Raw genomic sequence first — 24,423 nt, forward strand, 5'->3', positions numbered from 1 at the left:
TGCCCCCTAAAATGAAGAAAGAAAACCATGCTTTGGGTTTCAAAGGACTTGACAATATTACAGCAACTCACCTATGTTAACAAAATTTCTCTTGAAAAGCTCAGATTTCCTCTTCTCTTTTCCAAGGTCCTGACCCTTACAGGCTCCTTTCAGGCCTTACTGGAAAGTTAACTTATTCTAAGTTGTTTTTCCTGAACTGAAGGTATTCTTAAAAAGAATTAACACACAAATAGTGTAAAACAACTGCCTTGGTGACTGATCGTCTGTGCTAAGTGTATAATTAACCATCATCCCTTTGCAGAGCAGCTAGCCTGAATGGAAGGTGTCTTGTACATGTACATTTTTGTTAAAATGGGTCACATTTTTGTAGTCTCTTAACAGACTGTTCCTTTTCGTGATTAACTTTGCCTGTGTCTTTACTACACCAAGACATTTCATATCTATCTATCTATCATCTATCTATCTATCTATCTATCTATCTATCTATCTATCTATCTATCATTTATCTCTCTATCTATCTATCTATCTATCTATCTTTGCTCACACATGACTGCACTAAAGCAAGTCAAAGTGCTGCTGGAGAAGAGAAACCTGAGCACAAATGGGAGTGGAATTCAAATCCTACTTAGGCAACACAGACATATAAGTTGGGCCAGATCTTCCTCACACCAATCAGTACCCAGGGATACTCCCTATGGCTATTAAACATTTCAGCTTTGCATTCTACTCTGTTCCTCAGTCCTCATTATTCAGCATAATCTGTGACACACCATAATATACATCTTTAGATCAGTGAATCAGCCTGCTCATTTGCATGCATTTCTCACAAAGTGTGGTGAGAGCAGAGAGAAATGCCCTGATAAGTGTTTGTAGGGCTGTGCCTTTGGTTATGGGCATAGCTTTGCTTCTGGGGAAATTTCCCTGCAGTGATATGAGGAAATTTGCCAGTGGAAACACCACTGGTTCAGGCTACCTTTATAAGAACCAGCAAACAATGCTGCTTGAAATAAATAAATGAAATCAAGAGAAGCTGCCTACCCTTCAGGCCAGGGACAGAAGGCAGTGTTTGGAGGAGGTCTGCAGACTTACCAGTATTACTAGGAGCAACTGCTGGGCCTCTGATGGTTCACTGTCTTGTGCAGCGTGGACTGGGCTTTCACATGCACATTGTCAGAGTCAGATCACCAGCTCAGACTCCCAGGCTACAGACCCAGAGACTTGAGAAACTGGCTCTATTTCCAGGCTGGACCAAGATGCATCCTCTGCTCTCACCTGAAGAAGCACAGCATAGGTAAAGCTGATCAAGAATGATATAGCATACATTAGAAGCATAGCTTTAATGGATGTTTTGATTTGAATGTTAAAGGGGTAGAGGAAGAGAGGACATGTAAATGTGTGCTTAGGATATATACTATCCCTTACAATGGGAAACCCTCTGCAGCAGTAAATGAGCACCACAATTATGTAGATCCAAAGCACAACAAAATTTCCAGATGACTCCCACCATCTCTGGCCTTACCCCATTCTGACTCACTGCACATTGTTTAGCCAATAGGGTCTAGGGCTTCTAACATGTTACAGACTGCCAGAGCCAGAGATCCAAAAACAAACTAGCACCTTACACTGAATCTTGGCTCACTAACCACTAAGTCACAGTACCTGCAACTGCAGTAATATGTGTAGGAATGCCCTGTCAACTCTTTGTTCTGATGACTTCCTGTACACAGCCTTCAGCATGGTCCTGCTTCCCATCGCTTTCCTCATTGGGACTCACAACTATGGCAACACTTTTAAAATGCCATATACTTAACCATCTGCCCCTGCCTTCACCCCTTCTTCCTCCCATCCTGGAAGAAAAAAACCCTACAATAATTGGCAAACTTACAGTTTCTTAGGCCTGTATGGTTCACCTCAGTGATGTAGTGACCTCAGTACACAAAACTGAGAGACCTTGTGGACTTTTCACTCTTCACTATATTCTGTTCCAGAAGAGGCTTTGCTACAAAATCATTCTTCCCCATAAAATGACATTTCAAGGTTTTGTCTACACTGTTTAAGGCCGTATGTTTCACTTCGCAGGCAGGATCCCACTTAAGATAGATTTTCCAGGCATGGTACTGGGTACCAGGTAGTGCCTGCATCCTCATTCAGCATATAGGACAAAGGTACACAACCAGTCTGGAGAAGAGGACAAGTCATTCTCCATTAACTCCACTCTTACTTTGCCGGGACTCTAGTTTTCTTCCAGAATATTCTTTCCATGCCTGCTAGATGTAGACAAGTCCAAAGGATGGAAAAATAAATGGATGACAACAAATCAGTGGTTGTGTTTCAGCCCAAACCTCTCTACATGAGGGAGATGGCACAAAGCACAAACATATGCCAAAGCAAATGCCTCAGAAGGGAAATGTGATTTTTCCCTCTAGTATGTCATGCTCCAGTCATCCTCCCGTGTACTGCCTTGCCCTGTTGCTTATGCTGTGAATGATCCTGAGCTTGTGCCTCCAAACTGCTCACTTCTTCAGAAATAGGAAAGACAGCAGGAGTAGGTATCTTGTCTTGGCAAGTCTGCAAAGCTGAAACTGAGACTCTGCATCAGGTAAGGGCCCCCACGCTGTGTGGGGCACACCATGCTGCGGTGTCCGAGTCAGGCAAGTCATGGCTAGGAGTGTTTAGATGTGATTTGGTACAAATGGTGGTGAAATAGCTATTATGTCGGGGGCTACTCCCACTCAAGTCAGTATGGACAGGAACTGCCTGCCCCAAGGGGTCCGAGTAGCACAGAGGGATCTGGTGCAATAGCGCAATTTAAGCTTTAGGCTAGTCTTTGCATTTGTTCCAAATACAAGTACAGTCACCCTGAAATAGCACAATGCACTTCAGAAAAGGCTTATTAGAACTTTATACAATAGCATTATTATTATTTCCTTCTCCCTATTTTAAATACCTCCTGACGCATTCTACGGTCATGCTTGCCTTTTTCATCACCACACTACATTAATGATTCACAGTCATCTGGTGACCAATGGGAGCACACAGTTATTTTCAACTTCTCAGTTGTTTTCAGCTAATGAATGTACAGTCTGCAGCAGAGGCTTATATTATTAGTTAGATATTAGCCGATTTTAAATTTTGCCCTGTTTATCTTACTCCTCAAAGTCATCTGGTTATTTCAGTTTGAAATGTGATTAGTTTACTAATTAGGGTTTGACTCTCCACTTCAGTTAAATTACTACCATGAGCAATCAACTCTCAATTTTTTGTACATTTTACAGCCAAGTTCAGCCCTCTAACATATGCATTCTTCAGAGTGCAAGGCTGGTTTCTCAGAGTCAGCTATCTGGAATGTCTGCGTTTTGTTTCTCTGATAGAAGCTAGCCTTTTTGCACTGATAAGTACAGGCAGTATCTAGACCAAAATGAATACTGGAAGGAATACTGGAATACAACAGAGATGATGTACTGTCATATGAGCTTTCTGAGTATGTACAAGCTGCTTTCTGTAATAATTAGTATCAAGTTACATACTTCTTAGTTTATACCCACTAGAACAGGTTCTAGTGAATTTCTTGACAGACAAAAGAGGAGAACCATGAACTTAAAAATGGCTTAAAACTACTGCATTTGCATTGGTAGGTAGTGTATTCAAAACCTGAAGATCCAGTGATACCATTTATGCATTCAACCAGTGAAGTGGAGACAGCATCTAGCTCCTGACATATCTTTTAAGAAGACAGCAAGGCACGCAAGAGAAAGTGCTCATCTGTGAACTGAGATCCCAGTTTAAAACTCTAATCTCACAATGACCTTCCTTTCTATCTTGTAATGGAAAGTATGAACAACTAACAACAGCATGTAAATGCCTGCATCACAAAAAATAACATCTATGAATATTTAGGATAGAGCTAATGCTTATGATGCAGACACACTAATGAAATAATAATATACTTATTCTGCATGTAAACATCTGGAGAATACTTGTATTGCAGAGATAATAGTACAGATTTTATGTCCAGTAGTGACCCCTGGTGTTTAATGTAGTTATAACAATGATAAACTTTCCTAGCAGCAAATGACTCAATTATACTTCGGAGTCAGTTGCCTTTCTGTGACAACACATATTGCAGGCTCTTCATCAGAGGTTAAGAAGCAACATGTAGTTTTATTATTAAGTTTAATTGTAAGTATCTTACAGAACTGTCACAGCTTATTCTTGCAAACACTTACACAGCATGCCCCATACTTACTTGTATGAGGCAGAAGTTGGTTACAAAGCACCTACAGCCTTGCTACTCTAATGGCAGGCTTCTGGGTCTGGACTGCAGGCAAATTTTGCTCCGTTTTTTGGCGCATGAGACTCTCCTGCATGGTACCCTGCTGTTCTTGGTCTTCCTCAGGGGCAGCTGTAGCAAGCCAACACAGCTTGGAAAACAGCCATGAAATACTATGCAATTGCTGGCTTAACCCACAGACCTAAAGCTCTCCATTGCTTTCTTCTGATCAATTGCATCAAAGTTATTCATTAGACCTTAACAAAAATGAATCAATCAACTTCTACATCATTATTGTTTGAAGTTACCTGCAATGAGCCCCAGTCCACTTCCAGAGAGGCTACTGAATACACACGTACCATGCAGAATGTTACAAAACCTCCCACTTCTATTTAAAATTTAATTTTTGTTGCGTAATGCAATTGCTAAGAATTATGTTTTGTCCTAAAGCCTCCTGCTTGGCACCTTTGTTACCATGATCTCTGATCCAGCCCAGACCTCTGTTCTGCTCCTCTCCCTGCCCTGAGCATCTTCCTTGATTTTACCTCTTGGTTTAGACTTGCTTTTCCAGACAGTGTGTGGGGTACCTCTGCCTTCTTCAGATGAACTTGATTTTATGTCTAATTCCTGTCAGAAGATTGCCTCTGGCATTCCTATAAATAACTTATGCTCTTGCAGTTCCTAACACTGTTCTCTGCTTCTTGAATTGACAAGGCATTTGTAGGCCTCTTTACATGAAGCTAATTTGCTTTGCTAAGTACTGCATTCTAGGAAACCATCAGAAGGACCTTTTCAGAGTCATCATATACTGCCAGCATAGGTTTGAGGAATATTGTAATCAAAACATCAGGAGGGAATTACTGTAGTAATACATCCTTATTCTACAAACCAGCATGGAGGATTGTTAAAAAAAAAATTATTTCTGGCACAATTTAAGCTAACAGTATTACCATTAACTTCAAAACCAAAAATTTCACATACATATGTACTAGCTGTATAACACTACAAGTAGTACTCCATGAAAGCATGGGCGTTAAGTGGCTGGGGAATAAGGGAAAACCAGCCTCACCTTGCGTCAATCTTCCTCTTACGTTGCCTCTTTGGTAAAAAGAAAGGTCTGATTTTGCTTAGCCTTTGGTCACTAGCTCAGTGACTTGGGGGGGGGGGGGGAAGTATTTAATTCTAACACTTTCCATTTACAATAGTTTCCCACAAAGCAAGTGCCAGTCAGACAGGCATTGCTGCACAATCTGTGTTTTGGAAAAGCAGCGCTTATTTTAAATATGGACATTTTCAACCGGAAGGCTGCTTTAATTACACTTGCTGCATTCTTTTACTGGCCGACCAAAACCCTACAAGCAACAAAAATTTAATTAAGAAGACAAAGTTTTAGGTGAACCCAAAACTTTCTCCCAGGCTTGTAAGAATTAAGGAAAAAGCGCTGGCAAATCTGTGTCTGATGCCACCCAAGGCACTCACAGCTCTCGTAAAGCGACCTGAGCGCCTCGCAGGGAGCTACTCCCCACACCTGCCGTTCCGAAGGCTGGACGCAGCGGGCAGAGAAAGGCCACGGCGGCCCAGCCCAAGCACCCCCTTCCCGCGGCGAAACCGGGCTGCGAAACCGGGCTGCACAACCCGCTCCGCACCCCGCGCTGCCGCCATCGCCGCTGAGAGTAGCCTAGGCCGCCCGCCCCGCGCCTCCGCGCCGAGGCACCGCCCCCGAGGGACGAGCACCCAGTGGGGCCAATCACGGACGGGGAGGGGCGGGCCGGGCCGGGCGGCGTGGCCGGGCGGCGTGAGGCGGGGCGGGGCGGTGAGAGGCGGGCCCGGGCGGCGTGAGGCGTGGCCGGGCGGCGGGAGGCGTGGCCGGGCGGCGGGAGGCGTGGCCGGGCGGCGGGAGGCGTGGCCGGGCGGCGGGCGGTGGGTCCGGGCGGGGTGAGGCGGGTCCGGGCGGCCTGGCCGTCAGTCGCGGGGCGAGCGGCGCGGCCCGGGCCATGCACTCCCTCACCCAGGAGATCCGCAGCTTCTCCAGGGCCAACCTGCGGAAGCAGCGCACCCGCGTGACGACACTGACGGGCAGGAGGATCATCGAGACGTGGCGCGGCGCCTGTCTGCAGGTGGAGGAGGAGGCGGAGGCGGCGCCCGGCGGCGGCTACGTGCGGGACCTCAGCGCCGACCTCCAGGTCGGCGTCGTGAAGCCCTGGCTGCTGCTGGGTGAGTGGGGCCGGGGGGCGGCGGCGGCTGCGCGCCTTCTCCCGCCTCGCCTGGGCCCGGGCGGGGGGTGGCGGGCGAATCGCCGCCCCGCGAAAGGCCGCGGTTCACCCGGCCGGGCAAGCGCTTGGTGGGGCGGCGGGCCCGGGATCTCCCCGGCGGGGCTGAGGGCGCGGGGCTGCCTGCCGGGAAGGGGTTTAGCCCGGTAACCGGCTCGCTTTCTCTTCAGGGTCGCAGGATGCTGCTCACGACCTGGAGACGATGAGAAAGTATAAGGTAACATTACACGGAAATGCACCTTGCGTAGTGCTTGCTAGCGGATTTCTTTTTTAAGTTAAAAAGTCTAAAATATTCTCAAATAACTTTAAGAGAAGTTGTGGTGTATTTGCACTTTTAAGAGGCTGCTCCATTTGCAGATGGGTGGATGCCTGTGAGCTTCTCAAGAAACAGAAATCCTTTGCTGCAAGGCTGATGATTGTTTAGAGCCGTTTTTCTGGAAGGGATTCCCGCATTGCCATATGTGGCTCGGTTTCAGACGCTCAGCAGCATCAGGCCGCCTTGCCTCTCGGGGATTGATGAAACAAAAAACCCTCAAAGCAGCAGCTCTAAGTCTGTCCCGAACTTTGGTCTTTTTCTCTGTTACGGTAACGGGGTGATAAGGCCTTCGGACAGTGGTGCTTCTGCAGGACAGGGAGTGCACCAGTCTGGCATCTGGTGCCATCTAAATGTCACTTCACTGTAAGTTAAAATAACCCACAACCTGGCCATAGCCTGCACAAAGATGGCAGGAGGCTAGAGGTGATCTCCCCTGCCTGGTGCAGGTATAGTTTACTCTGAAATCCTTCTGCTCCAGCAAATGGTGCAAATGGGCAACTCAGTGGAAGAAACTTCAAACTGACGGGTTAGGGCAGACTTGAAATTTGGGGGATAGTTGGGTGGTTTGTCCTCTCATTCCAATTGCTTTCTCTTTTACTTTCCATCTATGTATTGACAACTCTATTTTTTTATTGAAAATCCTTACTTTACCCAGTGTTTGGTTGAGCACAGATCTTTTAATTTCCTCTTAAAAAAAAAACAAGAAGAAAACTGATTTTTATCACAATATATTTTAATACAGCAGTAAAACTTTGCTTGGAGAAAAGCACACCATAGACAGCATATGCATGTACAACAGTGCAGTTGTGTAAGTTACAACTTGTGTATGCCTGAAGAAAAATCCACTTTTGCAACTGCTTATTTTGCTTGCTGTCTTCAGAACATACCTATTTTCTTTTCCCTTTTGTTTTGGACTTAGGTTACGCATGTTCTAAACGTGGCATATGGAGTCCAAAATGCCTTCCTCAATGACTTTATATACAAGACCATTTCTATTTTGGACCTCCCAGAAACTGATATTATCTCCTATTTCCCAGAATGTTTTGAATTTATTGAGAAAGCCAAGATCCAGGTACAGTATATCAATAATTAATGCTACTGGTTACCTGTTTAGCTTATTTACTACCCTATTTAAAATCTAAAGCAGCATCTTTTGTCAAAAGAAAGTATGGTACCAAGTGAATAGTTATGCCATTGTCTTTTTGAATTTCAGATAGAGAATCCACGTAATTTCTAAGCATTCCTAGAGATGTGGCACTGCTATCAATCCAGATTCCCTCCACTATTGCTTTTTTAGAATGACTGTCTTTGGATGTTTTAGAGAAATGCTTCTTAAATAGTGTTGGAGCAGTGGTTGACTTCACATGAAGAAAGCCCATTGTAATGCCAAGTAACTACATCTGACAGAGGGAAACTTTTTTACTTTCTATAATTTCTCCATCAGGAATGTTGTTTCAGATTAGCAGAAAGCCTAACAGGGCTTTTACGGATCTGTGTGGTTTGTCAGCAGCTGTCCACCATCCTGGTGTTTTTCCTTGATCATCCATTGAAAGTGCAGCACTTTGAGCTATGAATCCACATATAATTATGTACCAAGGCTGTCCGAGAATGTGTTAGTAGTCTTGGAGCCAACCAGTGATTTAACTGCTAACAAAATCCTGAAAAAGACATGACATTGGAAATAGGGTGATGGGACTCCTTCTGGGGTTGCTTGGCAGACGTGTCTGTAACCGAGACCATCCCTGACTCATATTTGTTAAATTGAGGCTTACTGTGTAATTCATGACAACCATTGCTTTGGTATCAAAACTATCACTTGACAACAAAACCTTATTGCACATTATTCCACCATATCTACCATATTCATTATTTACATAGATTGGGATAAAAGAAGATAATCTTGTCCCAGCTTTCTTTGTGTCATGCAATGTTCTTTCCTTCTCTCATTTATCATTTACGAGCTATGTGATACACATTGTCACTTAATGACCTTATCAGGGTTTCTAGTTACGGTTTCCACTTCGTTTCTAAATGAGACTTGCCATTCATAACTGCATAGTGTTGCTTTCTGCCTTTGGTGTTTATGTGCCAGTTACTATTTTGTAAGATAAGGTGTTTTCCTGAAAACTTTTTATAGCAATATTAACAGTTTTCTAATGGGACAGTTGGGTGAAAGAGCAAGTAATTGGTGTAGTAGATATTCTCCAGGGTCAGTTCATGAAGCCTGTGATAGTAGTATGCAGAGAGAGATCTCTGGATGGTTTGGTTCACTTCATTTGCTTTGTCAAAATAGTGCTAAAAGAGCTTACGATAAATTGTATCACAAAGTGCTTTTCTGTTTAAGTAATCACAAAGAGATACTACTGCTTCATCTCCTAACATGGGGGAGGGAGAGATGCTCATTGTTGAGACAGCACTTCAATTTGAGAATGCACGTAAAGCCTGCACTGTTCAGTAAGTTACTGTCAGTTGTACTTGTAACAGGACTGACTTTTCTAAAACTGTAACTGCTCAAGTCTGTAGACACCATGGTACAAATTCTGATACTGATCAGAGCTCAGCTTTTCTTCTAGGCTCCAAACTGGCAGGCAGATTTTCCATGACATGTTAGGTGACCCATGTCAGATCATAGTGCTATGAATGAGGGATATTATTCTATCTTTCTGTTTAATATCTAATTGTAAAACGCCTAAATTCTTGTCTTTCCAGGGAGGAAATATTAGCTCATTCATGAACATCTCTCCTCATTGCTCCCTCTGTCCCTCCTAAAGAAAAAACCCTGGCACCACTGCAAAGTAAAGTGTTTCCCTAAGGAATTACATTAACCTATGGCTCTTCACCAAAAGCTTTATGCTTCTTTTTAATTTCTTTCCTTAGTGAGGCTTTTTGCCCACTGTGTATAAGCACAGTATAATCACCTTTTCTCTTGGTGGAAAGTGATTTTGCTTCCCTGTATATAAAAATCTTAGAAAAACAACTCGGTCTTGAATCTTAAGAGGTTCTGGCAAGGCCATGGACCATTTCTGGGTAGGTGAAGGTTAGGCTATCAGGATCAGAGCAAGGAGTTCTTGGTAAATAGAGATTAATTTCATATTTGCAATCTGTTTTTCACTTTTATTCTGTATTCATATCTAACACAAAATTAGTTAAGAATTACATGCCAAATTCATCTTTGTATAAAGAAACAGTCGGGTTCAGCAAGGAAAGATAAATGTTCTCAGCATTAAATTCGGTTTAATGTTATTGCCCATGTTCAGTAATTTTCAGGTTCATTCTGAGGATATCTCTATATAATTTTTGGCAATGTACAACAGAACACTAATTAAAAAAAATATTTAAAAATGTGAAAAAGGAAAATAAAGCATGGCCTGTGCAAGAAAAAAAAAAGATTACTTTCCATGCTTTTTTTTTTTTTACCCTCAGTGCCACTGTTAGATGTACATCTCAATTATCGTGTGTTATATCTAAAATAACTCCCATTAAATCAGTAAAAACTACTCCAGATCTACAGTGGATAAGCTTCAGCAATTGCTTCCTTAACAGTGGCATAAATTTAATTTTTAATGTCATAATTTTAATGCCATTATTATAAAGGAGATAGTGGATTTACGGGTCACCACTGGTACTTCCTCAGGTAGTTGAAATACCTGTACATGTCTGCTTTGTACTCTGCTGTAGTCTGTGTGGTCAGGAAGCGTTCTCCTGTGAATGTGAGAAAGGGAATGAAGATGACAGTTTCCACCAGACAAAGGGGTTGTGATTTCTCTTGCAAAAAAGGGTGGTATTGTGATTCATTGTGCTGGGAAGCAGTTCCTCGCTCTGCCATAAGCTTGTTGTGTTACCCTGAGCAAGTTATTCTTCTAGTCTCAGCTTGGCATTTCTTCAACAAGGATAATGCTCAATTTCATACCTTTTTGTCTTATTTAAACTGGAAGATTTTTGGAGCAGGAACCATTTTCCGCTCCGTGCATTTATTAATATACCAGGTAATTGCGACTCCCTAGTCTGTAACGCAAGTCATAAAGTTCCTGGAACAGAACCCTATCGATTACAAGGTCTTTTTTTTACTGTGGGTAAAATGGCCATTGAGTAATCTGTGCCTGTTAAGGGCAGACAGAGCAGGCCATTTATATCTAGAATGTATTTGTTTAGCCTCAAATACCTGAGCACACTGTGTTGTATTTCAGTATCTTTTTTCAGAATATGGAGATACTAAAGTCTTTTTTTGTGAAACTGGTGTTTCACAGTTTGGACCGAGCCTTTTCAAGGTCATAGTCTGATGTACAAATATGAAAACAGCACAAACCAGCACAAAACTCTAGTGTTGGAAACATTACCTAAGCCACACTAGATTGTCTAGTTGTCTTTGTAACAAAACTTGCAGTGTATTTTCAGAGTCATTCAGGTGTCTCAGAGGTTGTATGGGAAATGTTTAAGTAGGATAAAAATATTAATTTTATAGATAATTCAGGATAAGCCTGAATTTAATCACCAGGAGAAACATTTGTGAATTTACGGGGAGGTTTAGTAGGTTCCATTTTGAACCTTAGTCCCCCATTAAGGGACCTTTGTAGTACCAGCTGAACCAGCCACTACAGTTGTACCAGTGGTGTGATGGGGAGGTAGAGATTTGTTGCAAATCACACGATATCTTTTCTTCGAGCTCAGCAGGTAGCTTTTAATAAGTCTTGATAGATTTTTATATAAAGTTTTTAAGACTTGTTGCTATCTACTTAATGAATATCCCAACTTATGTCTCATTTCTTTCTTGAAGGATGGTGTGGTACTGGTCCACTGTAATGCAGGAGTCTCCCGTGCAGCCGCAGTAGTCATTGGTTTTCTAATGAATTCAGAAAGACTGAGTTTTGCTAGAGCCTTTTCCTTGGTGAAAAACGCAAGGCCTGTGGCTTGTCCAAATCCTGGCTTCATGGAGCAGCTTCACAAGTACCAAGAACAGAATATAAAGGCAAATGGAAGCATAAATGATCATGACTGATCAAAAGGGAGAAGTGAAACATCGTGTTTTGAGAATACAGTAACAGATGTTGGATGTACTCTGTCATTTTGCAGTCTCCTTTCACATGTGCATTTTAAAGTCTTCACTTTTTTACTTTTTCTTATTTCCTCTTGACCCCTCTCCTTTTTTTTTTTGGCACATAATCTAAAGACCAAATGGGATTTCACTACTTTTGGAGATGATTTTGACCAAGAACAAGCTCTTTCTAGGTTACTAATAAAAAGATAAAGTTCAGTATTCCTTGTAGTGTTAGAAAAAAACAGAAAGCTGGTTTTTTATTGAACTGTCAGAAAAGGCAGGTCAACTAAGTTGCCTGTCCTGCTTAATACTAAATCAAATCTGTGTGTTCTAGTTGGTTGTAAAATCTAGGTAATGAAATGTTCGTATAATAAAGTACTTTGATATTGGATTTGAAATGTCTGTTGCAACTAGAGAGGATTTTACTGAATTTTGTGGGCTAGCCAGCCATTAAATAGTTTTGGAAATTAAAACAGATGGTCTTTTGAGGCTGTTCAAAAATGTGTTAGGATCCTATAATGCTTCAAGTCTTTCTGCTGTTTTTCATCAGGTAGTGATATGAAATGCACTAGCACGTGATGTTTCCCAAGTGCTGGAACTAGGCTATCAGGGGTTTTTTTTATTAGATGATTTTGGTGGAAATACAAAAAATGTTTATATCGACCTATCTGCGACTTGTTGCTACTGCCTCTCCTGTGCATTGGGGCATCATTTGCTATCCCCTCGCTCAATTCTACATCATGTATAAAGAACAGACATCAAAGGACAGGTAACTTTGACACTCCTGACCAATTTCAGGCTGGAATGGCATGTTTAAAAAAACCACCAATTATGAAAGATTTGAATGGTATTTTTTGTGGCCTTCATGCCGGTTCTAAAGGGTTTGACATATGAATAGCCAATAAAATAAAAAGAATAGTGTGTTTGGGTAAAATCTGTGCTAAAAGTGATTTGAATGGTTTGGTTGGAAGAACCGATAGATACTATAGCCCAGCATTGCTAGTTTGAGATGTAGCATGTCATTTCCGTAGGAACTACCCTGAGCCGTGTTCTCAGTCTTAATGACTCGTGCCGCCACAAGGTTTAGGTTCCCCCCCCCCGCATCTGATGGCTATTCTGTGGTCATCATTTCCCCGTTCCCATTGCGGATGCGGGTGGCTGTGGGTGCTGTCAGCCCTGGAAGCGGATTTTTCCCCGGTGAGCGAGATTTCCCGGCTCATCCCAGCGGCAGGTTGAGGAGTGCTGAGGCCGCAGAAATAATCCAGGAATAACTGCGGTTCTTTTAAGTCCCGCGTGTAACGACTGTGGCGGGGGCCGCCGTTGGTAGCCCGCGGCGGCCGTTGTTAGTTAGCCGGGGGCCGCCCGGGAGGGCCGCTGCCGCAGGCGGGGGGAAAGGGGGCGGCTCACCAGAGAGCGGAAGTGACGGCGGGAGGAAGTTGCCGTCCCGGTCGACGGCGCCCGGCGGAGCTGCTGGTAGACTTTCCCGCGCGCGGGCCGGCATGGCCGCCTTCGCCGTGGAGCCGCCGCCCGCAGGTGAGCCGGGCCGTGGGGCCGCTCCCGCCCCCTTGGGCTTCCCCGACCGCCGCGCCGGCTCGGTGGCTGCTGCCCGGCTCTTCTCTCCGGCGCTGCCCGCGCTCCGCCGGGCCGGTGAGGGGCCCGCGGCCGGGGCTGGCTCCCCGCTCCGGGCGGGGGCGACGGGAGGCCGCGGCAGGATGAGCGCCTTCCCCTGGGGGAAAGCCGGGGCAAGGTTGCCGTGGGCTTCCAGCCGGCAGCCGGTGCTCCGTCGTGTGAGGAGGCGTAGGGAAGCACCCCGGAACGGCGGGAGGGCTCCGTCGTGCGGCGAGGCCGGCTGTGGCGGCGGGGGAGCCGCGGTGTGGCAGGCGGGAGCCCGCGGGGCTCTGCCCGAGCGCGTTGGAACCGGCCGGCGGGGGAGAGTCCGGCCTTGGCCTGGTGGCAGTTCTCTAGGCAACAGCTTCAGAGCAACCCCCAAAGCGTAACGACCCTCCAGCCCAGAATCCGGCCGTGACCAAAGCAGTCGGTCTCTTTTGACAGCCAGGTATTAGCGTGGCAGTTCTTGTCGTTGCCAAACCCCCGAGATGGGGATGAACTTTGCTTCCTTGGAAAGCAGATGACTAGAACCGCCTTAGGCACTGCCCGTAGACTTGTTCCTCTAATCGAGCCGCTGTTCAAGCAGTGGCAAAGCCGCGATCGTGTGGCTGCTTCTTCCCGTGGTTTTCAGTTTGGTTTTCGTTCACGCAGGAGCTGAGCCGATGACTCTGGGCTCCCCGACATCTCCCAAACCGGGCGCCAGCGCGCAATTTCTTCCTGGATTCCTGATGGGCGATGTACCTGCTCCAGCGACTCCCCAGCCACGTGCTTCAAGCGGCCCTTCCGTCGCCGTCATGGAAATGAGGTCTCCGCTACTTGCAGGTCAGAATTGGTTAAATGCTGACAAATTGTCCTGAAAGTAAAAACGGGGTTTGTCTTGCTTGCTGTTCTATGTGGCTGCTGCAGAATTGCTTTCTTACAGTTGTATAACTTGCTGTAAATGAACTCTGTTCATTGGAAAAATGGTGGTTGAGTGTATTCCATGGAGTTTGGCTAAACTTTTCAAAGGAAAGTGAAGTTTAATGAGTGTTTTAAACACGGCCGTTTTGGTGCCAGCAAAGGTTGCTTTTACAGGGAAGGTAATGAGAACCTCTCCTAGTAGAAAATGAATTTCCACAGCCCTTTACAAGTCGGTTGCACGTGCGGCCATCAGTGTTCTCTGTTTCAAACAGAGGTGTCTGCTGGCAAGCGAAGTGCAGCTTGTGCAAGCTGCTGCTTTCTTTGCAAAGAGTTGTAGAAAGTCGCTTACAGATTGTCAGACTTGTCTGATAAAAACTGTATGGAGGTGAACCTGAAAAATACTTCTTAGTTGGTATCTGGTGGTTGTGTTTACAGCGTTGATGCCTGCTGTAATTGGGCTGGAGAAGTGACTTTTCCTAGCTGTAGATGTTCATTTCTAGCCAACCACCTAACTGATGTGACTAGAAAACGTCCTTCCCCATGTTTCTAAGGTGGTGGTTTCCTATGTCTGCTTTCTTGTCTGAGAAGTACGAGTGGTTAACAGCTTTGCTGATTTATTTAATGTCATGGGAGATCTTAGTATTTGTATTTAAAGGGTTGGCATAATCTAAATGTCTGGTGGTGTTAGTGTGCTGGTCGCTTTGCAGGAGAAAGGGAGGATTAAAGAACTGCAAGATAATTTTAAATTTTCTCTCCTTTCCATTTCAAGCAGAATTGGACTCGGTGACCCTTATGGGTCCCTTCCAGCTTGAGATATTCTGTGATTGGTGGTCTGTTGGTTTCCTGCTTCTTGCTCTTGTCAGTCCCCGTCCTGTTCCCCCGTCCCCCCGAAGCCTCTTGGGAAAGTGTTTGTGAAATAGGAAGTAGTCATGTGAATGTCACCTAACTGGTTTGGAAAGGGTTTATTACAGCCTCAGAGTATCAATTCTAGATACTAACACAGTCCTCCCAAAATGAATGATTAAGGATTAAACTGAAAACCGTGGTGGGAGAGTGCTTTATATAGTACACTCTAATGGTTCTTGGATGCGTTCAACAGTTCAGACAGAAGCCTTGAAGCTCAGAATTTAGGATGGGAAAGTACTTTGGTAAAGCTTAATTTCCAGATGTTTTGCAGGTGAAAACTGTTAAGTCAAGCTACTCGTCTGTTTTTTTCCGGGGGTAAACCCACACAAAGTGTTGAGATCCACGTCAGGATCTTTCCCTCAGTTTAATTCTCTGTTGTATTGGCAGTCCCAAAGTTAACAAAGTGGGAGAGCAGGTGGCTTAACTTCATCCTGTCTAAATGCAAGCTAGTCCCTGCTTTCAAGAGCTTATGATTTTACTTAATATGAAATTACATGGGAAGGAAGGGAATTCGGATGGTGGGCATGTGACGGCATGTGCAGCGTCTGTGTGCGCTTTGCTGTGGCTCTTTAGCATGGAGAATGTCTCAGGTCTGAAAAAAGAACCTTGCTCGTGCATCTCTGCTATAGGGAAGTTCGTGTATTTCCATTGTTTCAGAGACTACAAACCTGCCTTAAAATGGGAAGATGTAGCTATGTTCTTCATAAAAAGAACAAGTGCGTGTAAGAGGTGAATATACGGGGTTCGGGGTTAAGAAGAGGTCTGGAAGTTTGAGGTGATGTTTGTGTAAGGAGGCAGTTTCTGACACAGAGGCGATATTCTTGTGTAGAACATTGAAACCTGAAGAGTTTGGTAGGCCAGATGGTTTAGCAAACCTCCAGTGAAACAATGAAGAGTCTTTCATGGCGAATTTATTGCTGGCCTTTCGAGAACAAGTAGCAGCGGAGTAAAACTAGAAGTTTCTCACACTTTTCATTTGTTCCTTTGAATTGCAGGAGGATCTCCCCCACAGCCAGTAGTCCCCACACATAAAGATAAGAGCGGTGCTCCACCAGTTCGAAGCATATATGATGAACTGTCTAGTCCCGGACTTGGATCAACACCTCTGACCTCAAGAAGACCAGTAAGTGGCTTAGGCACTGGGCTCTTCTTAGCAGAAGATGGGCGGTAGCTTACTGCTTGAGTGAATTCTTTCACTGTGTTGTATAAAGTGCTGTAGCAAAGTGACTGGCGAGCCTTCAGGTCCTGCTGTTGCTTGGTCTGGGTGTTTGGTGTGCCTGTTCCTGTGTGGCCTAAATGGGAGCTGCAGTCATCAAGTTATCTCCTGTTAGTGATTTCTGATGCTGTAGAGAGTGAAGAGTGCAGGTCGAGGGAAAAGATGCCTAGTGATGAGGAATACAAGTGGGGGGTTATGCTCCCATGATTTCTAAGCCCTTTAGACAGTGTGAATCGGGTGCTGGTAACTTGTGATACTGGCATCCTTTCCATCAGGATGCACGTGAATTTGTGAATTACTATCCATCTCCAGCAATAGTGCGATGCCCATTTTGAACAAGTTGAACTCTAAGGTCAATTTATAGAGTGTCGATACCTAAAGCTACTTGGATTCACAGAGCATTTGTGATTGCTGTTAGGTAATGGATTTTTCAGTTCCTGTTACCTAAAGCTCACCCTAAGCCTAAATAAGTTCTATTCTTGTGTACTAGTAGCTCTTTCTTGTTAGATGATAAAACATTGTAGACAGACGCTGGAATCCTGTTGCTTGTGATGTTTCCCTTCTGTAGTTTGATCTACACTCCCATGCTTTCTTTGATAGTTGCATTTAAGCCTCTGATCAGGAATGTGAACTGCATTCTCTTCTAAGGCCTAGGAATCAGGTGGAAATTCCTGCATGTAATACTTGAGGCCTCCTGGGTGTCCAAGTTATCGCTAGGCTGCGTGGTAGAGTGTAGTAGCATTGTCAAATAACTTCTGGTAATCCTGTTTGATTAAATAGACATGCGAATGTCTGTTCTCAGTCTTAAAACTTTGGAGGAGCATCAGGCAACCAGTTAATATTCTTGCCTGATGCTTAAGTTACCTGGAAATGCACTACTTAGGTCAGAAGAGATCACCTGTAGGAATGATTTGTTACTTTCTGTGTTTTAACGCAGGCCAGCTTTTTGCTAACACAGAGCCCGTTGGCGGGAACGATGCCATCAACTCCTGGAACAGGTAGATGTCCTGTCAAAATATATATGTATTTTTTTTATATATTTATATAGCTATGCTTCCTTACTGCTTTCCTTAATACACAAAAATCATTGCAGTTTAAGCTACGTCAACTCCTTGCTAGTTTGTGAAGGAGTTGCCTCTTTGTTTACTAGCTTTGCAAAGGTATGTGGATGTGAATAGGAGATACTTTCTATTCTGAGAGTGACTGAATTTCCATCGGCTTTGCTTCTTCCTTATTGCAAATGTGTTGTTGAACTGAGCACAAAACTTGTACTTGAGTGAAGCAGCTGAGATTGATGGGTTGCCTTCCACCTCCATAAGGTTTCCTGTCTGGTGCACGAACATGTGTTTTCCTGCTAAGCGTAGTTCTGTGTCTTATTCCTGTTTGGATTCTGTGTTAAGATGTTTGTGTTCAGAGGCCAAGGAGACAGCTAGGTTGCTACTCATAAAGCTTAATAGCATGCTTGCAGATGTGAAGCGTGGATTAACTTACTCTTTGTCTGTGTCTGCAATAAATCGCCATCAAACTCTGCCACGTACAAGTGAAATGGTTGATACTGGATTTATTCTTTTACTGTAGGCTCTTAGGCTTATCCGTCTTGCAAAAGTAATTTGTTACACAATGCTGTTTCAATTTGACAGCTTCAAGTATGTTCAGTCCTGGGCAGCCTAGGAAGACTACTCTTTCTCCTGCTCAGCTGGACCCTTTTTATACTCAGGGTGATTCCCTGACTTCAGATGATCAACTTGACGACACCTGGGTAACTGTATTTGGGTAAGTTGGTTTTCAAAGTATTAGAAAAACCATGGGTGAAGTCTTTGCAACGTATGGAAAGAAGTACTTGGGTGTTGTTGTCGTGTGGCAGTCCTAGGTTCAGCAGGAAATACAGCTGTGGTTAAAGCCAGCAAATGCACTTATTTTAGTGAAGCTCCTTAAGCTACATGTTAATTTTTTCAGGTTTCAATTCTCCCATTGAGGTGTGTGGTGAAGTAAAAATGCCTGGGAGATAATATTCCTCAAGTCACTGCTTCTACAATGGCATTAACACGCTGGTCTCTTGGATTTCTAAAAACCCTTCATAGGGTTGTATTTGAGCACCAGAATTGTTCAACTACTCCTTACAATATTCTGAGGTTGTTTTTCTGTCTTTCAGATTTCCTCAGGCATCAGCTTCATATATTCTTCTACAGTTTGCTCAGTATGGAAATATATTAAAGCATGTGGTACGTCTTAGTTTGAGACTTGTTTCTGAAAACATTCTGTCTCATTCTTGAAGAGGCTGAATTTCAGTTTCCCTTAATCTCATACAGATGTCCAACACAGGGAACTGGATGCATATTCGATACCAGTCTAAGCTTCAAGCCCGGAAAGCCTTAAGCAAAGATGGAAGGATTTTTGGTGAATCCATCATGATTGGTGTCAAGCCGTGCATAGACAAAGTAAGCTAACAGCTGCTTTTACTTAAATACAAGGCACTCTGCTTTTGGGCTTCCTCTGTTTTCCCTGACCCGTTTAACGTTTTTTCTTCTTGAGTTGCAAAGCGGTGGTAGTTGGGTTATATAGGCATAGTCAGTTATAACTCCTTACATGAGTTTTTCTTGAGTATTTGACAAAATTTCCTGCTGAGAAGGGTCATGATGGGAAACCTTGGTGCTCCTTGAAAGTTGCAGTGCAGGGAATGACGTTGCTGTACAAGACGTGAAGTTAAACCATAACATATGAGTCAGTTGGGATAAGTTTCCCAGACTGGAGTTTTTGGCCTTTAGGGGCTGAAATAGATCTGTGATGGCAGCTTAAGACTGCTACTGCTCCTAATTGTCCCTTTTTTCATGTGACTCTCTATGTGATTCTGGCTTTTCAGTTTATCTTAGTACACCAGACTGGAAGGATTTGGTCAGGCTCATGGCAGCCCTGTGTCTCCTTTTCCCACAGCTCCTTCCCTCAATGCTTCTCTCAGACTTCAGCCCCTACCCCACACCTGCCCTGACATATCAGTGCTAGTAGGGGTGGTGGGACCCACTCTTTCTTAAAGACATTTTCTTAACCCAACGGCCCTCTTGAGGGCCACCATGGGGCTGAAATTTGTTCCTCCAAGTGCCAGCCTTGGAGCCATAAACAAAAGTATATGGTGACTGAACACAGACCAACAAGAGGGGAGGTGAAAGGCATTGTAAAACTTTTCATCAAATTTTAATGTAAAAATTGGCATCAAGTTAGGAATTTGCATGTTAAAATACAATGAAACGAGCCCTTTGAGAAGAGGGGTGATGCTGTTATTTTAAAGTCATATGGAATCATTGCAATAAAGATATTTTAATAGGAGTGTGTGCATGAATAGATGACCTTATTTCCCCTTTTCTGCAAATTTGAAGATCCTCCATGAGGAAATGGAACTAAATATTTGATGCGGTCTAGTGCTTTAAATCTTGAAATAAGTCTTGGTGGTCCGCAGCCACGAAAGGCGTTTAAAGGGGGTCTGTGGTGAAGGAAAGGTTGAGAACTCCAGTCTCAGACACTGAATTGTCAGGTGTCTGATCTTTTTTGCTTTTGGATTCTCTGTGTCTTTGGTGGAGAGTGTCCGCTTTCAAATGTTAATAAATAAACTCATAGCCTGTAATTTTGGAGGGAAGAGAGATTTCTGGAGACCAGCCCCTTGAGGGTTTGGCGTTATACCGTGAAACTCCTCCTTGCAGTTGAAAACTGGATGCGATGGATTTGACAGCAGTGCTCCAGCTTCTGATTTTCAAGTAGCAGTTAGTTCTGTGGGTTCCCCTTGAGCTGAGCAGAGTCAGCTGCCACCCACACTGGACACCAGTGCTGTCCTGTATTTTGGCTAGCTGTTCCCTGCCAGCTGTCCTTTGTATCTGCTGCCTTCAGGCTGGTTGAGTGCTGTGCTCGACTGAGTCTAAATGAAGCCAATAGGATCTTCTCAGGCTGGTTGTCACTTCCCGTCTTGTTTTCTCTGGGTTCCTGTGGAGCTTGTGTTTCCTATGAAGTCACTTGCTGCCTCTTCCGTTCTACGTGGGTTTCTTTCTAAACTTAAGCTTGCAAAACGGAGCATTCTGACTCCTTTTCTAGCATTTGCTAAAGGGGACTGAGTGAAATTCCTTGGCAAGTTGAATCTGAGCGGAGAGCTGCGAGTTGGTAAAGGCTTGGAGACTGTCCTGTGTGGATCAGGTGAGCTATTTTACAAGTGTTTAGAGAGAAGATGTTACGCTACTTAGTTCAAGTGGGCCTGAAAAAGTTACTGCCTGGAGTTTGCCACGAGTCTTACAGTTTAGTTTCTCTGTAGTGTTTCAAACTTGGCTGTCATGCAGTATATCCAGTGAGCAGATGACAGGCTTCCACTCCTCTGCAGTGGCATAACCCAACATGTAAATGATTCCAGTGAGGAAAAGTCTTGGTGGTGGTGGTGTGTGCTTGTGTGCTCTGTCTGTAGTGACAGGCCCTTTACCTGTGGTCTTTTCTTACTTGGAGACATGTACATACTTTTTCAAATAAGTCTAGATAATATGTAATACTCGATAGTATTTATAATAAAGATTTAAGTACTGCTTTGTAGTATTTATTTACATTGTATTAACTGTCTTTTTAAGGGTGTGATGGAAAACTTTGAAAGAAGCTCTGCACCCTCAAAGTCTTCACTTTCCACTCCACCTACAAAATCTGTCAGCACACCAGTACAACCTGCAAATAATACTGCAAGAATTTCTACAATGAGACCGCTTGCAACGGCGTATAAAGCTTCCACTAGTGACTATCAGGTATTTTAAGGGAAACAGAAGCATGTGTTTCATTGTGCTATATCCCTTTAGTTGCCTGAGGCTGTACAGATGTTAACATCAGTGTGACGTTAGCCAGCCTTTATCTTCTGTCATTTCTTTAAAGTTGTGGTTCAAGTACAAACTCAGTCTGTTCAGTCTCTGAAGTGATAATAATAACAACAAATAATACATTGATGACCTGTCACTTTTCCAGAGGTTAAGAGCTTGTTTGGAAAATCTTTCAAACGTATTTTGTCAAAATACAGTAGTACTTCACGAAAAAAAAAACCTGGTTAGTATAAAAAGAATCAACTCTGTGTTGACCGATTCTCTTTATTTTCTCTCTCCCTCTTTCCCTCTGGCTTCTAGGTGGTTTCTGACAGACAAACTCCTCGGAAAGATGAGAGCATTGTATCTAAAGCAATGGAATATGTGTTCGGCTGGTAATATTCGATAGGAAGTAGCTCACTAAGTTGGTCAGGGTTTGAAATATGCTACTGGCATCTGTGGCTAGTTGTATAACTACTGGTGGCAGTATTTTAACTTACATCTTGCCTGTTATGCCTTCAGTTAATTCAGCAAACATGTAGCTTGCACTTTAAATGATGGCCATGTACACACAGTTTTAAAAACAAAGTGTAAATAGAAGTGCTTCTTCCCATTTGTGCTCCGATGGCATGATTGTATTAAAAACAGGAGCATGGACTTTTCCTCTGTTATTACTTTCTGTGAATTACTTCCCAGTAAGTTGGAAATGTGTAAAATGGCAGCTATATTTACTGATGCCTTTTCATTTTATAGGGTTTTCTCTTTTCTGGAAAGATGATGGGCTATTTGCAGGAAGAACACTATGCATAGCTGGCTCCCAGGGACAGGGACTGCTCTTAGTATATGTGATTGTAATTTTCATTAGGATTCATTGCTGGTTTATAATTCTCTGGTGTCATGTTCTAAATGTCATAGCAATCTTTTATTTCTTCATTTTATTAATAAAGCTAAATAAGTCAAGTTTTTCTTGGGTTGTTTTTTAAACAAGTATGAAATCTGTTAGGGAAAACTATGTGCAGTGCTCCAAGCTGAAGTATGATTGTGGTGGTGCAATCCTTACCCTTCCTCTCTTCCCCTTGCTGGGCTGCTTGGTGCCAGGTGTGATTCCACCCACCTCCCCCGAACTATACACCAGGCTATGGAGATAAGGACTGCTAAGGTTAAGGGGCTCCCTTGATGAGCCTGGCTCCTGCCCTCTGCCCCCCCCTCCCCGGCCCCAGATTGCTCAGAAACGTTTGTAACAGCCCATCATCTCCTAAGGTCAAATGGGAACAGCAGCAGAGTTGCACATTCATCAAGTTCTTGTGCAACTGCTGGAAGGCACCAGAATACTTTGTTCGAGCTGGGCGTGAGCAAAAGGCATCTGACAGAAGTCAGTTATCTCGGACCCTGTAAACTGCAACCACAGGGGAGACCCTTTGAGCTCTCCTGGATCGCAGTGGCCTGTGACCAGCATCTCCCCTGAGCTGGGAGGCCTCTCGGCTACCAAAACCCTTAAGGTGTCATCTGCTGCCAGAGCTGACGGAGGCCAGGGTGAAGTCCACCTGCTCGAGTCTCAGTGATCGCCCGTTAAGGAATGACAAGGCATTCGGAGCGTTTAAACTCTAGAGGACAGAAATTTTTCTTTGATCTAGCTTCTATTTCACCCGCTTTTTCTCTGCTTACTGGTGTGTGGGTACATACTTCATTCCACTGGATCTGAATACTTTTGTCTCTGCGTGTGTTTGTATGTTTTGTGTTCATTCTACTGGATCCAAATACTTTTGTTCCTCTGTGTGTTTGTACGTTTTGTGTTTGTGTATGTGCATGTACATATGTATAAATTAAGATACCAGAAGTAAGTTTGTGTGAATCTTGTCATCCTAGGATCTGTAAATAAGTTGCTATTTTTATAATAATCTTCTAAATTATTTTGTACATTGTCAATTGCTTTTATTTATTAATAAAGGTAAAATTCCTGTCAAATCATTACCGTGTTAATACTTTCATCCGTGACAATGGTGCTGCCTCATGTTTATTAAAGTGCTATCAGTAGAACAAGTTCTGCTGATTTTTAGTGAAGTAGTATTGGCCAGTCTTCAAACTAGCTAATGTGTAAATGTGTCTCCGTGGGTATGTTACAGCAGTGTGCACTTAACATGTAACAGACTGGAGCACTGTAAGCTATAAAACGAGCTGAAATAGCTGAATAGAAAAATGCAATGTGTCAGTGACCAGAGCTGCTTTCCTTTCAAACCTGCTCTAAGAAATTTTCTCTAAGGTAGTGGATGAATGATATGAATTATTTTTTTAAAAAAAATTTGAGCTTCCCCCCCTTGAAGTTTTCTTTTGGAGGGAGGTAAGCCTGTCAGATAGTGATGTGTGTCATGTAGGTTTATGGTCTTTGAGATAAAGGTCTCTTTCATCTGGGAAGGGAGCAGTGTTTTTCTGCGGTATGTGGGAAACTACCTGCAACTACTGCTTTTTTGATTTTGTGGCTGTGTTGGTGTGGGTCAGCGTTAGCATTTTAGTTTGGGTCAGTAGTGTGTTGGTCAGGTGAATATCCAGTCATACCCATTTCCATGCTTGGCTTCACGCTGCAGGGTGGTCTCAGAGTTCTTCAGCTGCACTTCTCTGGTGAAATTAGGTTGAAAGACTAGTCCAGGAGCATGCCTAATGTCCCTCTGATGGTAATGGGCATCTGGTTTACAGGGTTAAGGTAGAGACAGTCCTGAACAAAATCCCCAAAGCTCTTAGTGAGAAGTCAGTTTTCTACCTCAGGGCTCTTTGTGCTTCACTGTCTGCTTTAGAAGTAACCTACATGCAGGCAGATGCAGAGGTTTTGGAGGTGTGTTTTAGCGTGTTTGCTGGCTGATGCTTTTGGGAACTTGGTTGCTGCTCATCCATGTGGTTTTGATCAAAGGGAGCTGCTCAAAGTTAACCAATATCTGAGCGTGTTTTCTCAGAATGATCTGGCTTGGCGAAAAATTTGTCATGCAGGTGACTTCAGAGAGAAAATGGGTAGTTCAGCTAAGTTCTTGCTTTGCTAGTGGCTTTGCAAAATGTACTTCTGGTGCGCTTCAGCCTTGTAACGATGCATGTAGGATTTTTT

General features: G+C 43.7%; 2 protein-coding genes across 4 annotated transcripts; both read left to right on the top strand.

The window, feature by feature from the left end:
- The first annotated feature begins 6,173 nt into the window (after nucleotides 1-6,173).
- On the top strand, nucleotides 6,174-12,282 carry DUSP19 (dual specificity phosphatase 19). The gene is made up of 4 exons (XM_074911327.1): nucleotides 6,174-6,484; nucleotides 6,711-6,757; nucleotides 7,776-7,928; nucleotides 11,631-12,282. The coding sequence occupies exons 1-4, from the start codon at nucleotides 6,265-6,267 to the stop codon at nucleotides 11,850-11,852; spliced, it is 642 nt and encodes a 213-aa protein (XP_074767428.1). The 5' UTR covers nucleotides 6,174-6,264; the 3' UTR covers nucleotides 11,853-12,282.
- A 774-nt stretch (nucleotides 12,283-13,056) lies between these two features.
- On the top strand, nucleotides 13,057-22,292 carry NUP35 (nucleoporin 35). 3 transcript variants are annotated; one of them, XM_074910469.1, is made up of 10 exons: nucleotides 13,059-13,424; nucleotides 14,151-14,321; nucleotides 16,301-16,428; nucleotides 17,459-17,519; nucleotides 18,162-18,294; nucleotides 18,674-18,743; nucleotides 18,831-18,959; nucleotides 21,117-21,284; nucleotides 21,654-21,727; nucleotides 22,086-22,292. In XM_074910469.1, the coding sequence occupies exons 1-10, from the start codon at nucleotides 13,391-13,393 to the stop codon at nucleotides 22,108-22,110; spliced, it is 993 nt and encodes a 330-aa protein (XP_074766570.1). In that variant the 5' UTR covers nucleotides 13,059-13,390; the 3' UTR covers nucleotides 22,111-22,292. The 3 variants fall into 3 exon arrangements, with proteins under 3 accessions (XP_074766572.1, XP_074766570.1, XP_074766571.1); XM_074910471.1 differs by having other exon boundaries at nucleotides 13,057-13,424; nucleotides 14,151-14,327; nucleotides 16,292-16,428; nucleotides 21,654-22,292; XM_074910470.1 differs by having other exon boundaries at nucleotides 13,063-13,424; nucleotides 21,654-22,292.
- Nucleotides 22,293-24,423: the final 2,131 nt, after the last annotated feature.

The sequence above is a fragment of the Athene noctua genome, chromosome 7, assembly GCF_965140245.1.
Source record: "Athene noctua chromosome 7, bAthNoc1.hap1.1, whole genome shotgun sequence".
Classification (NCBI taxonomy): Eukaryota; Metazoa; Chordata; class Aves; order Strigiformes; family Strigidae; genus Athene; species Athene noctua.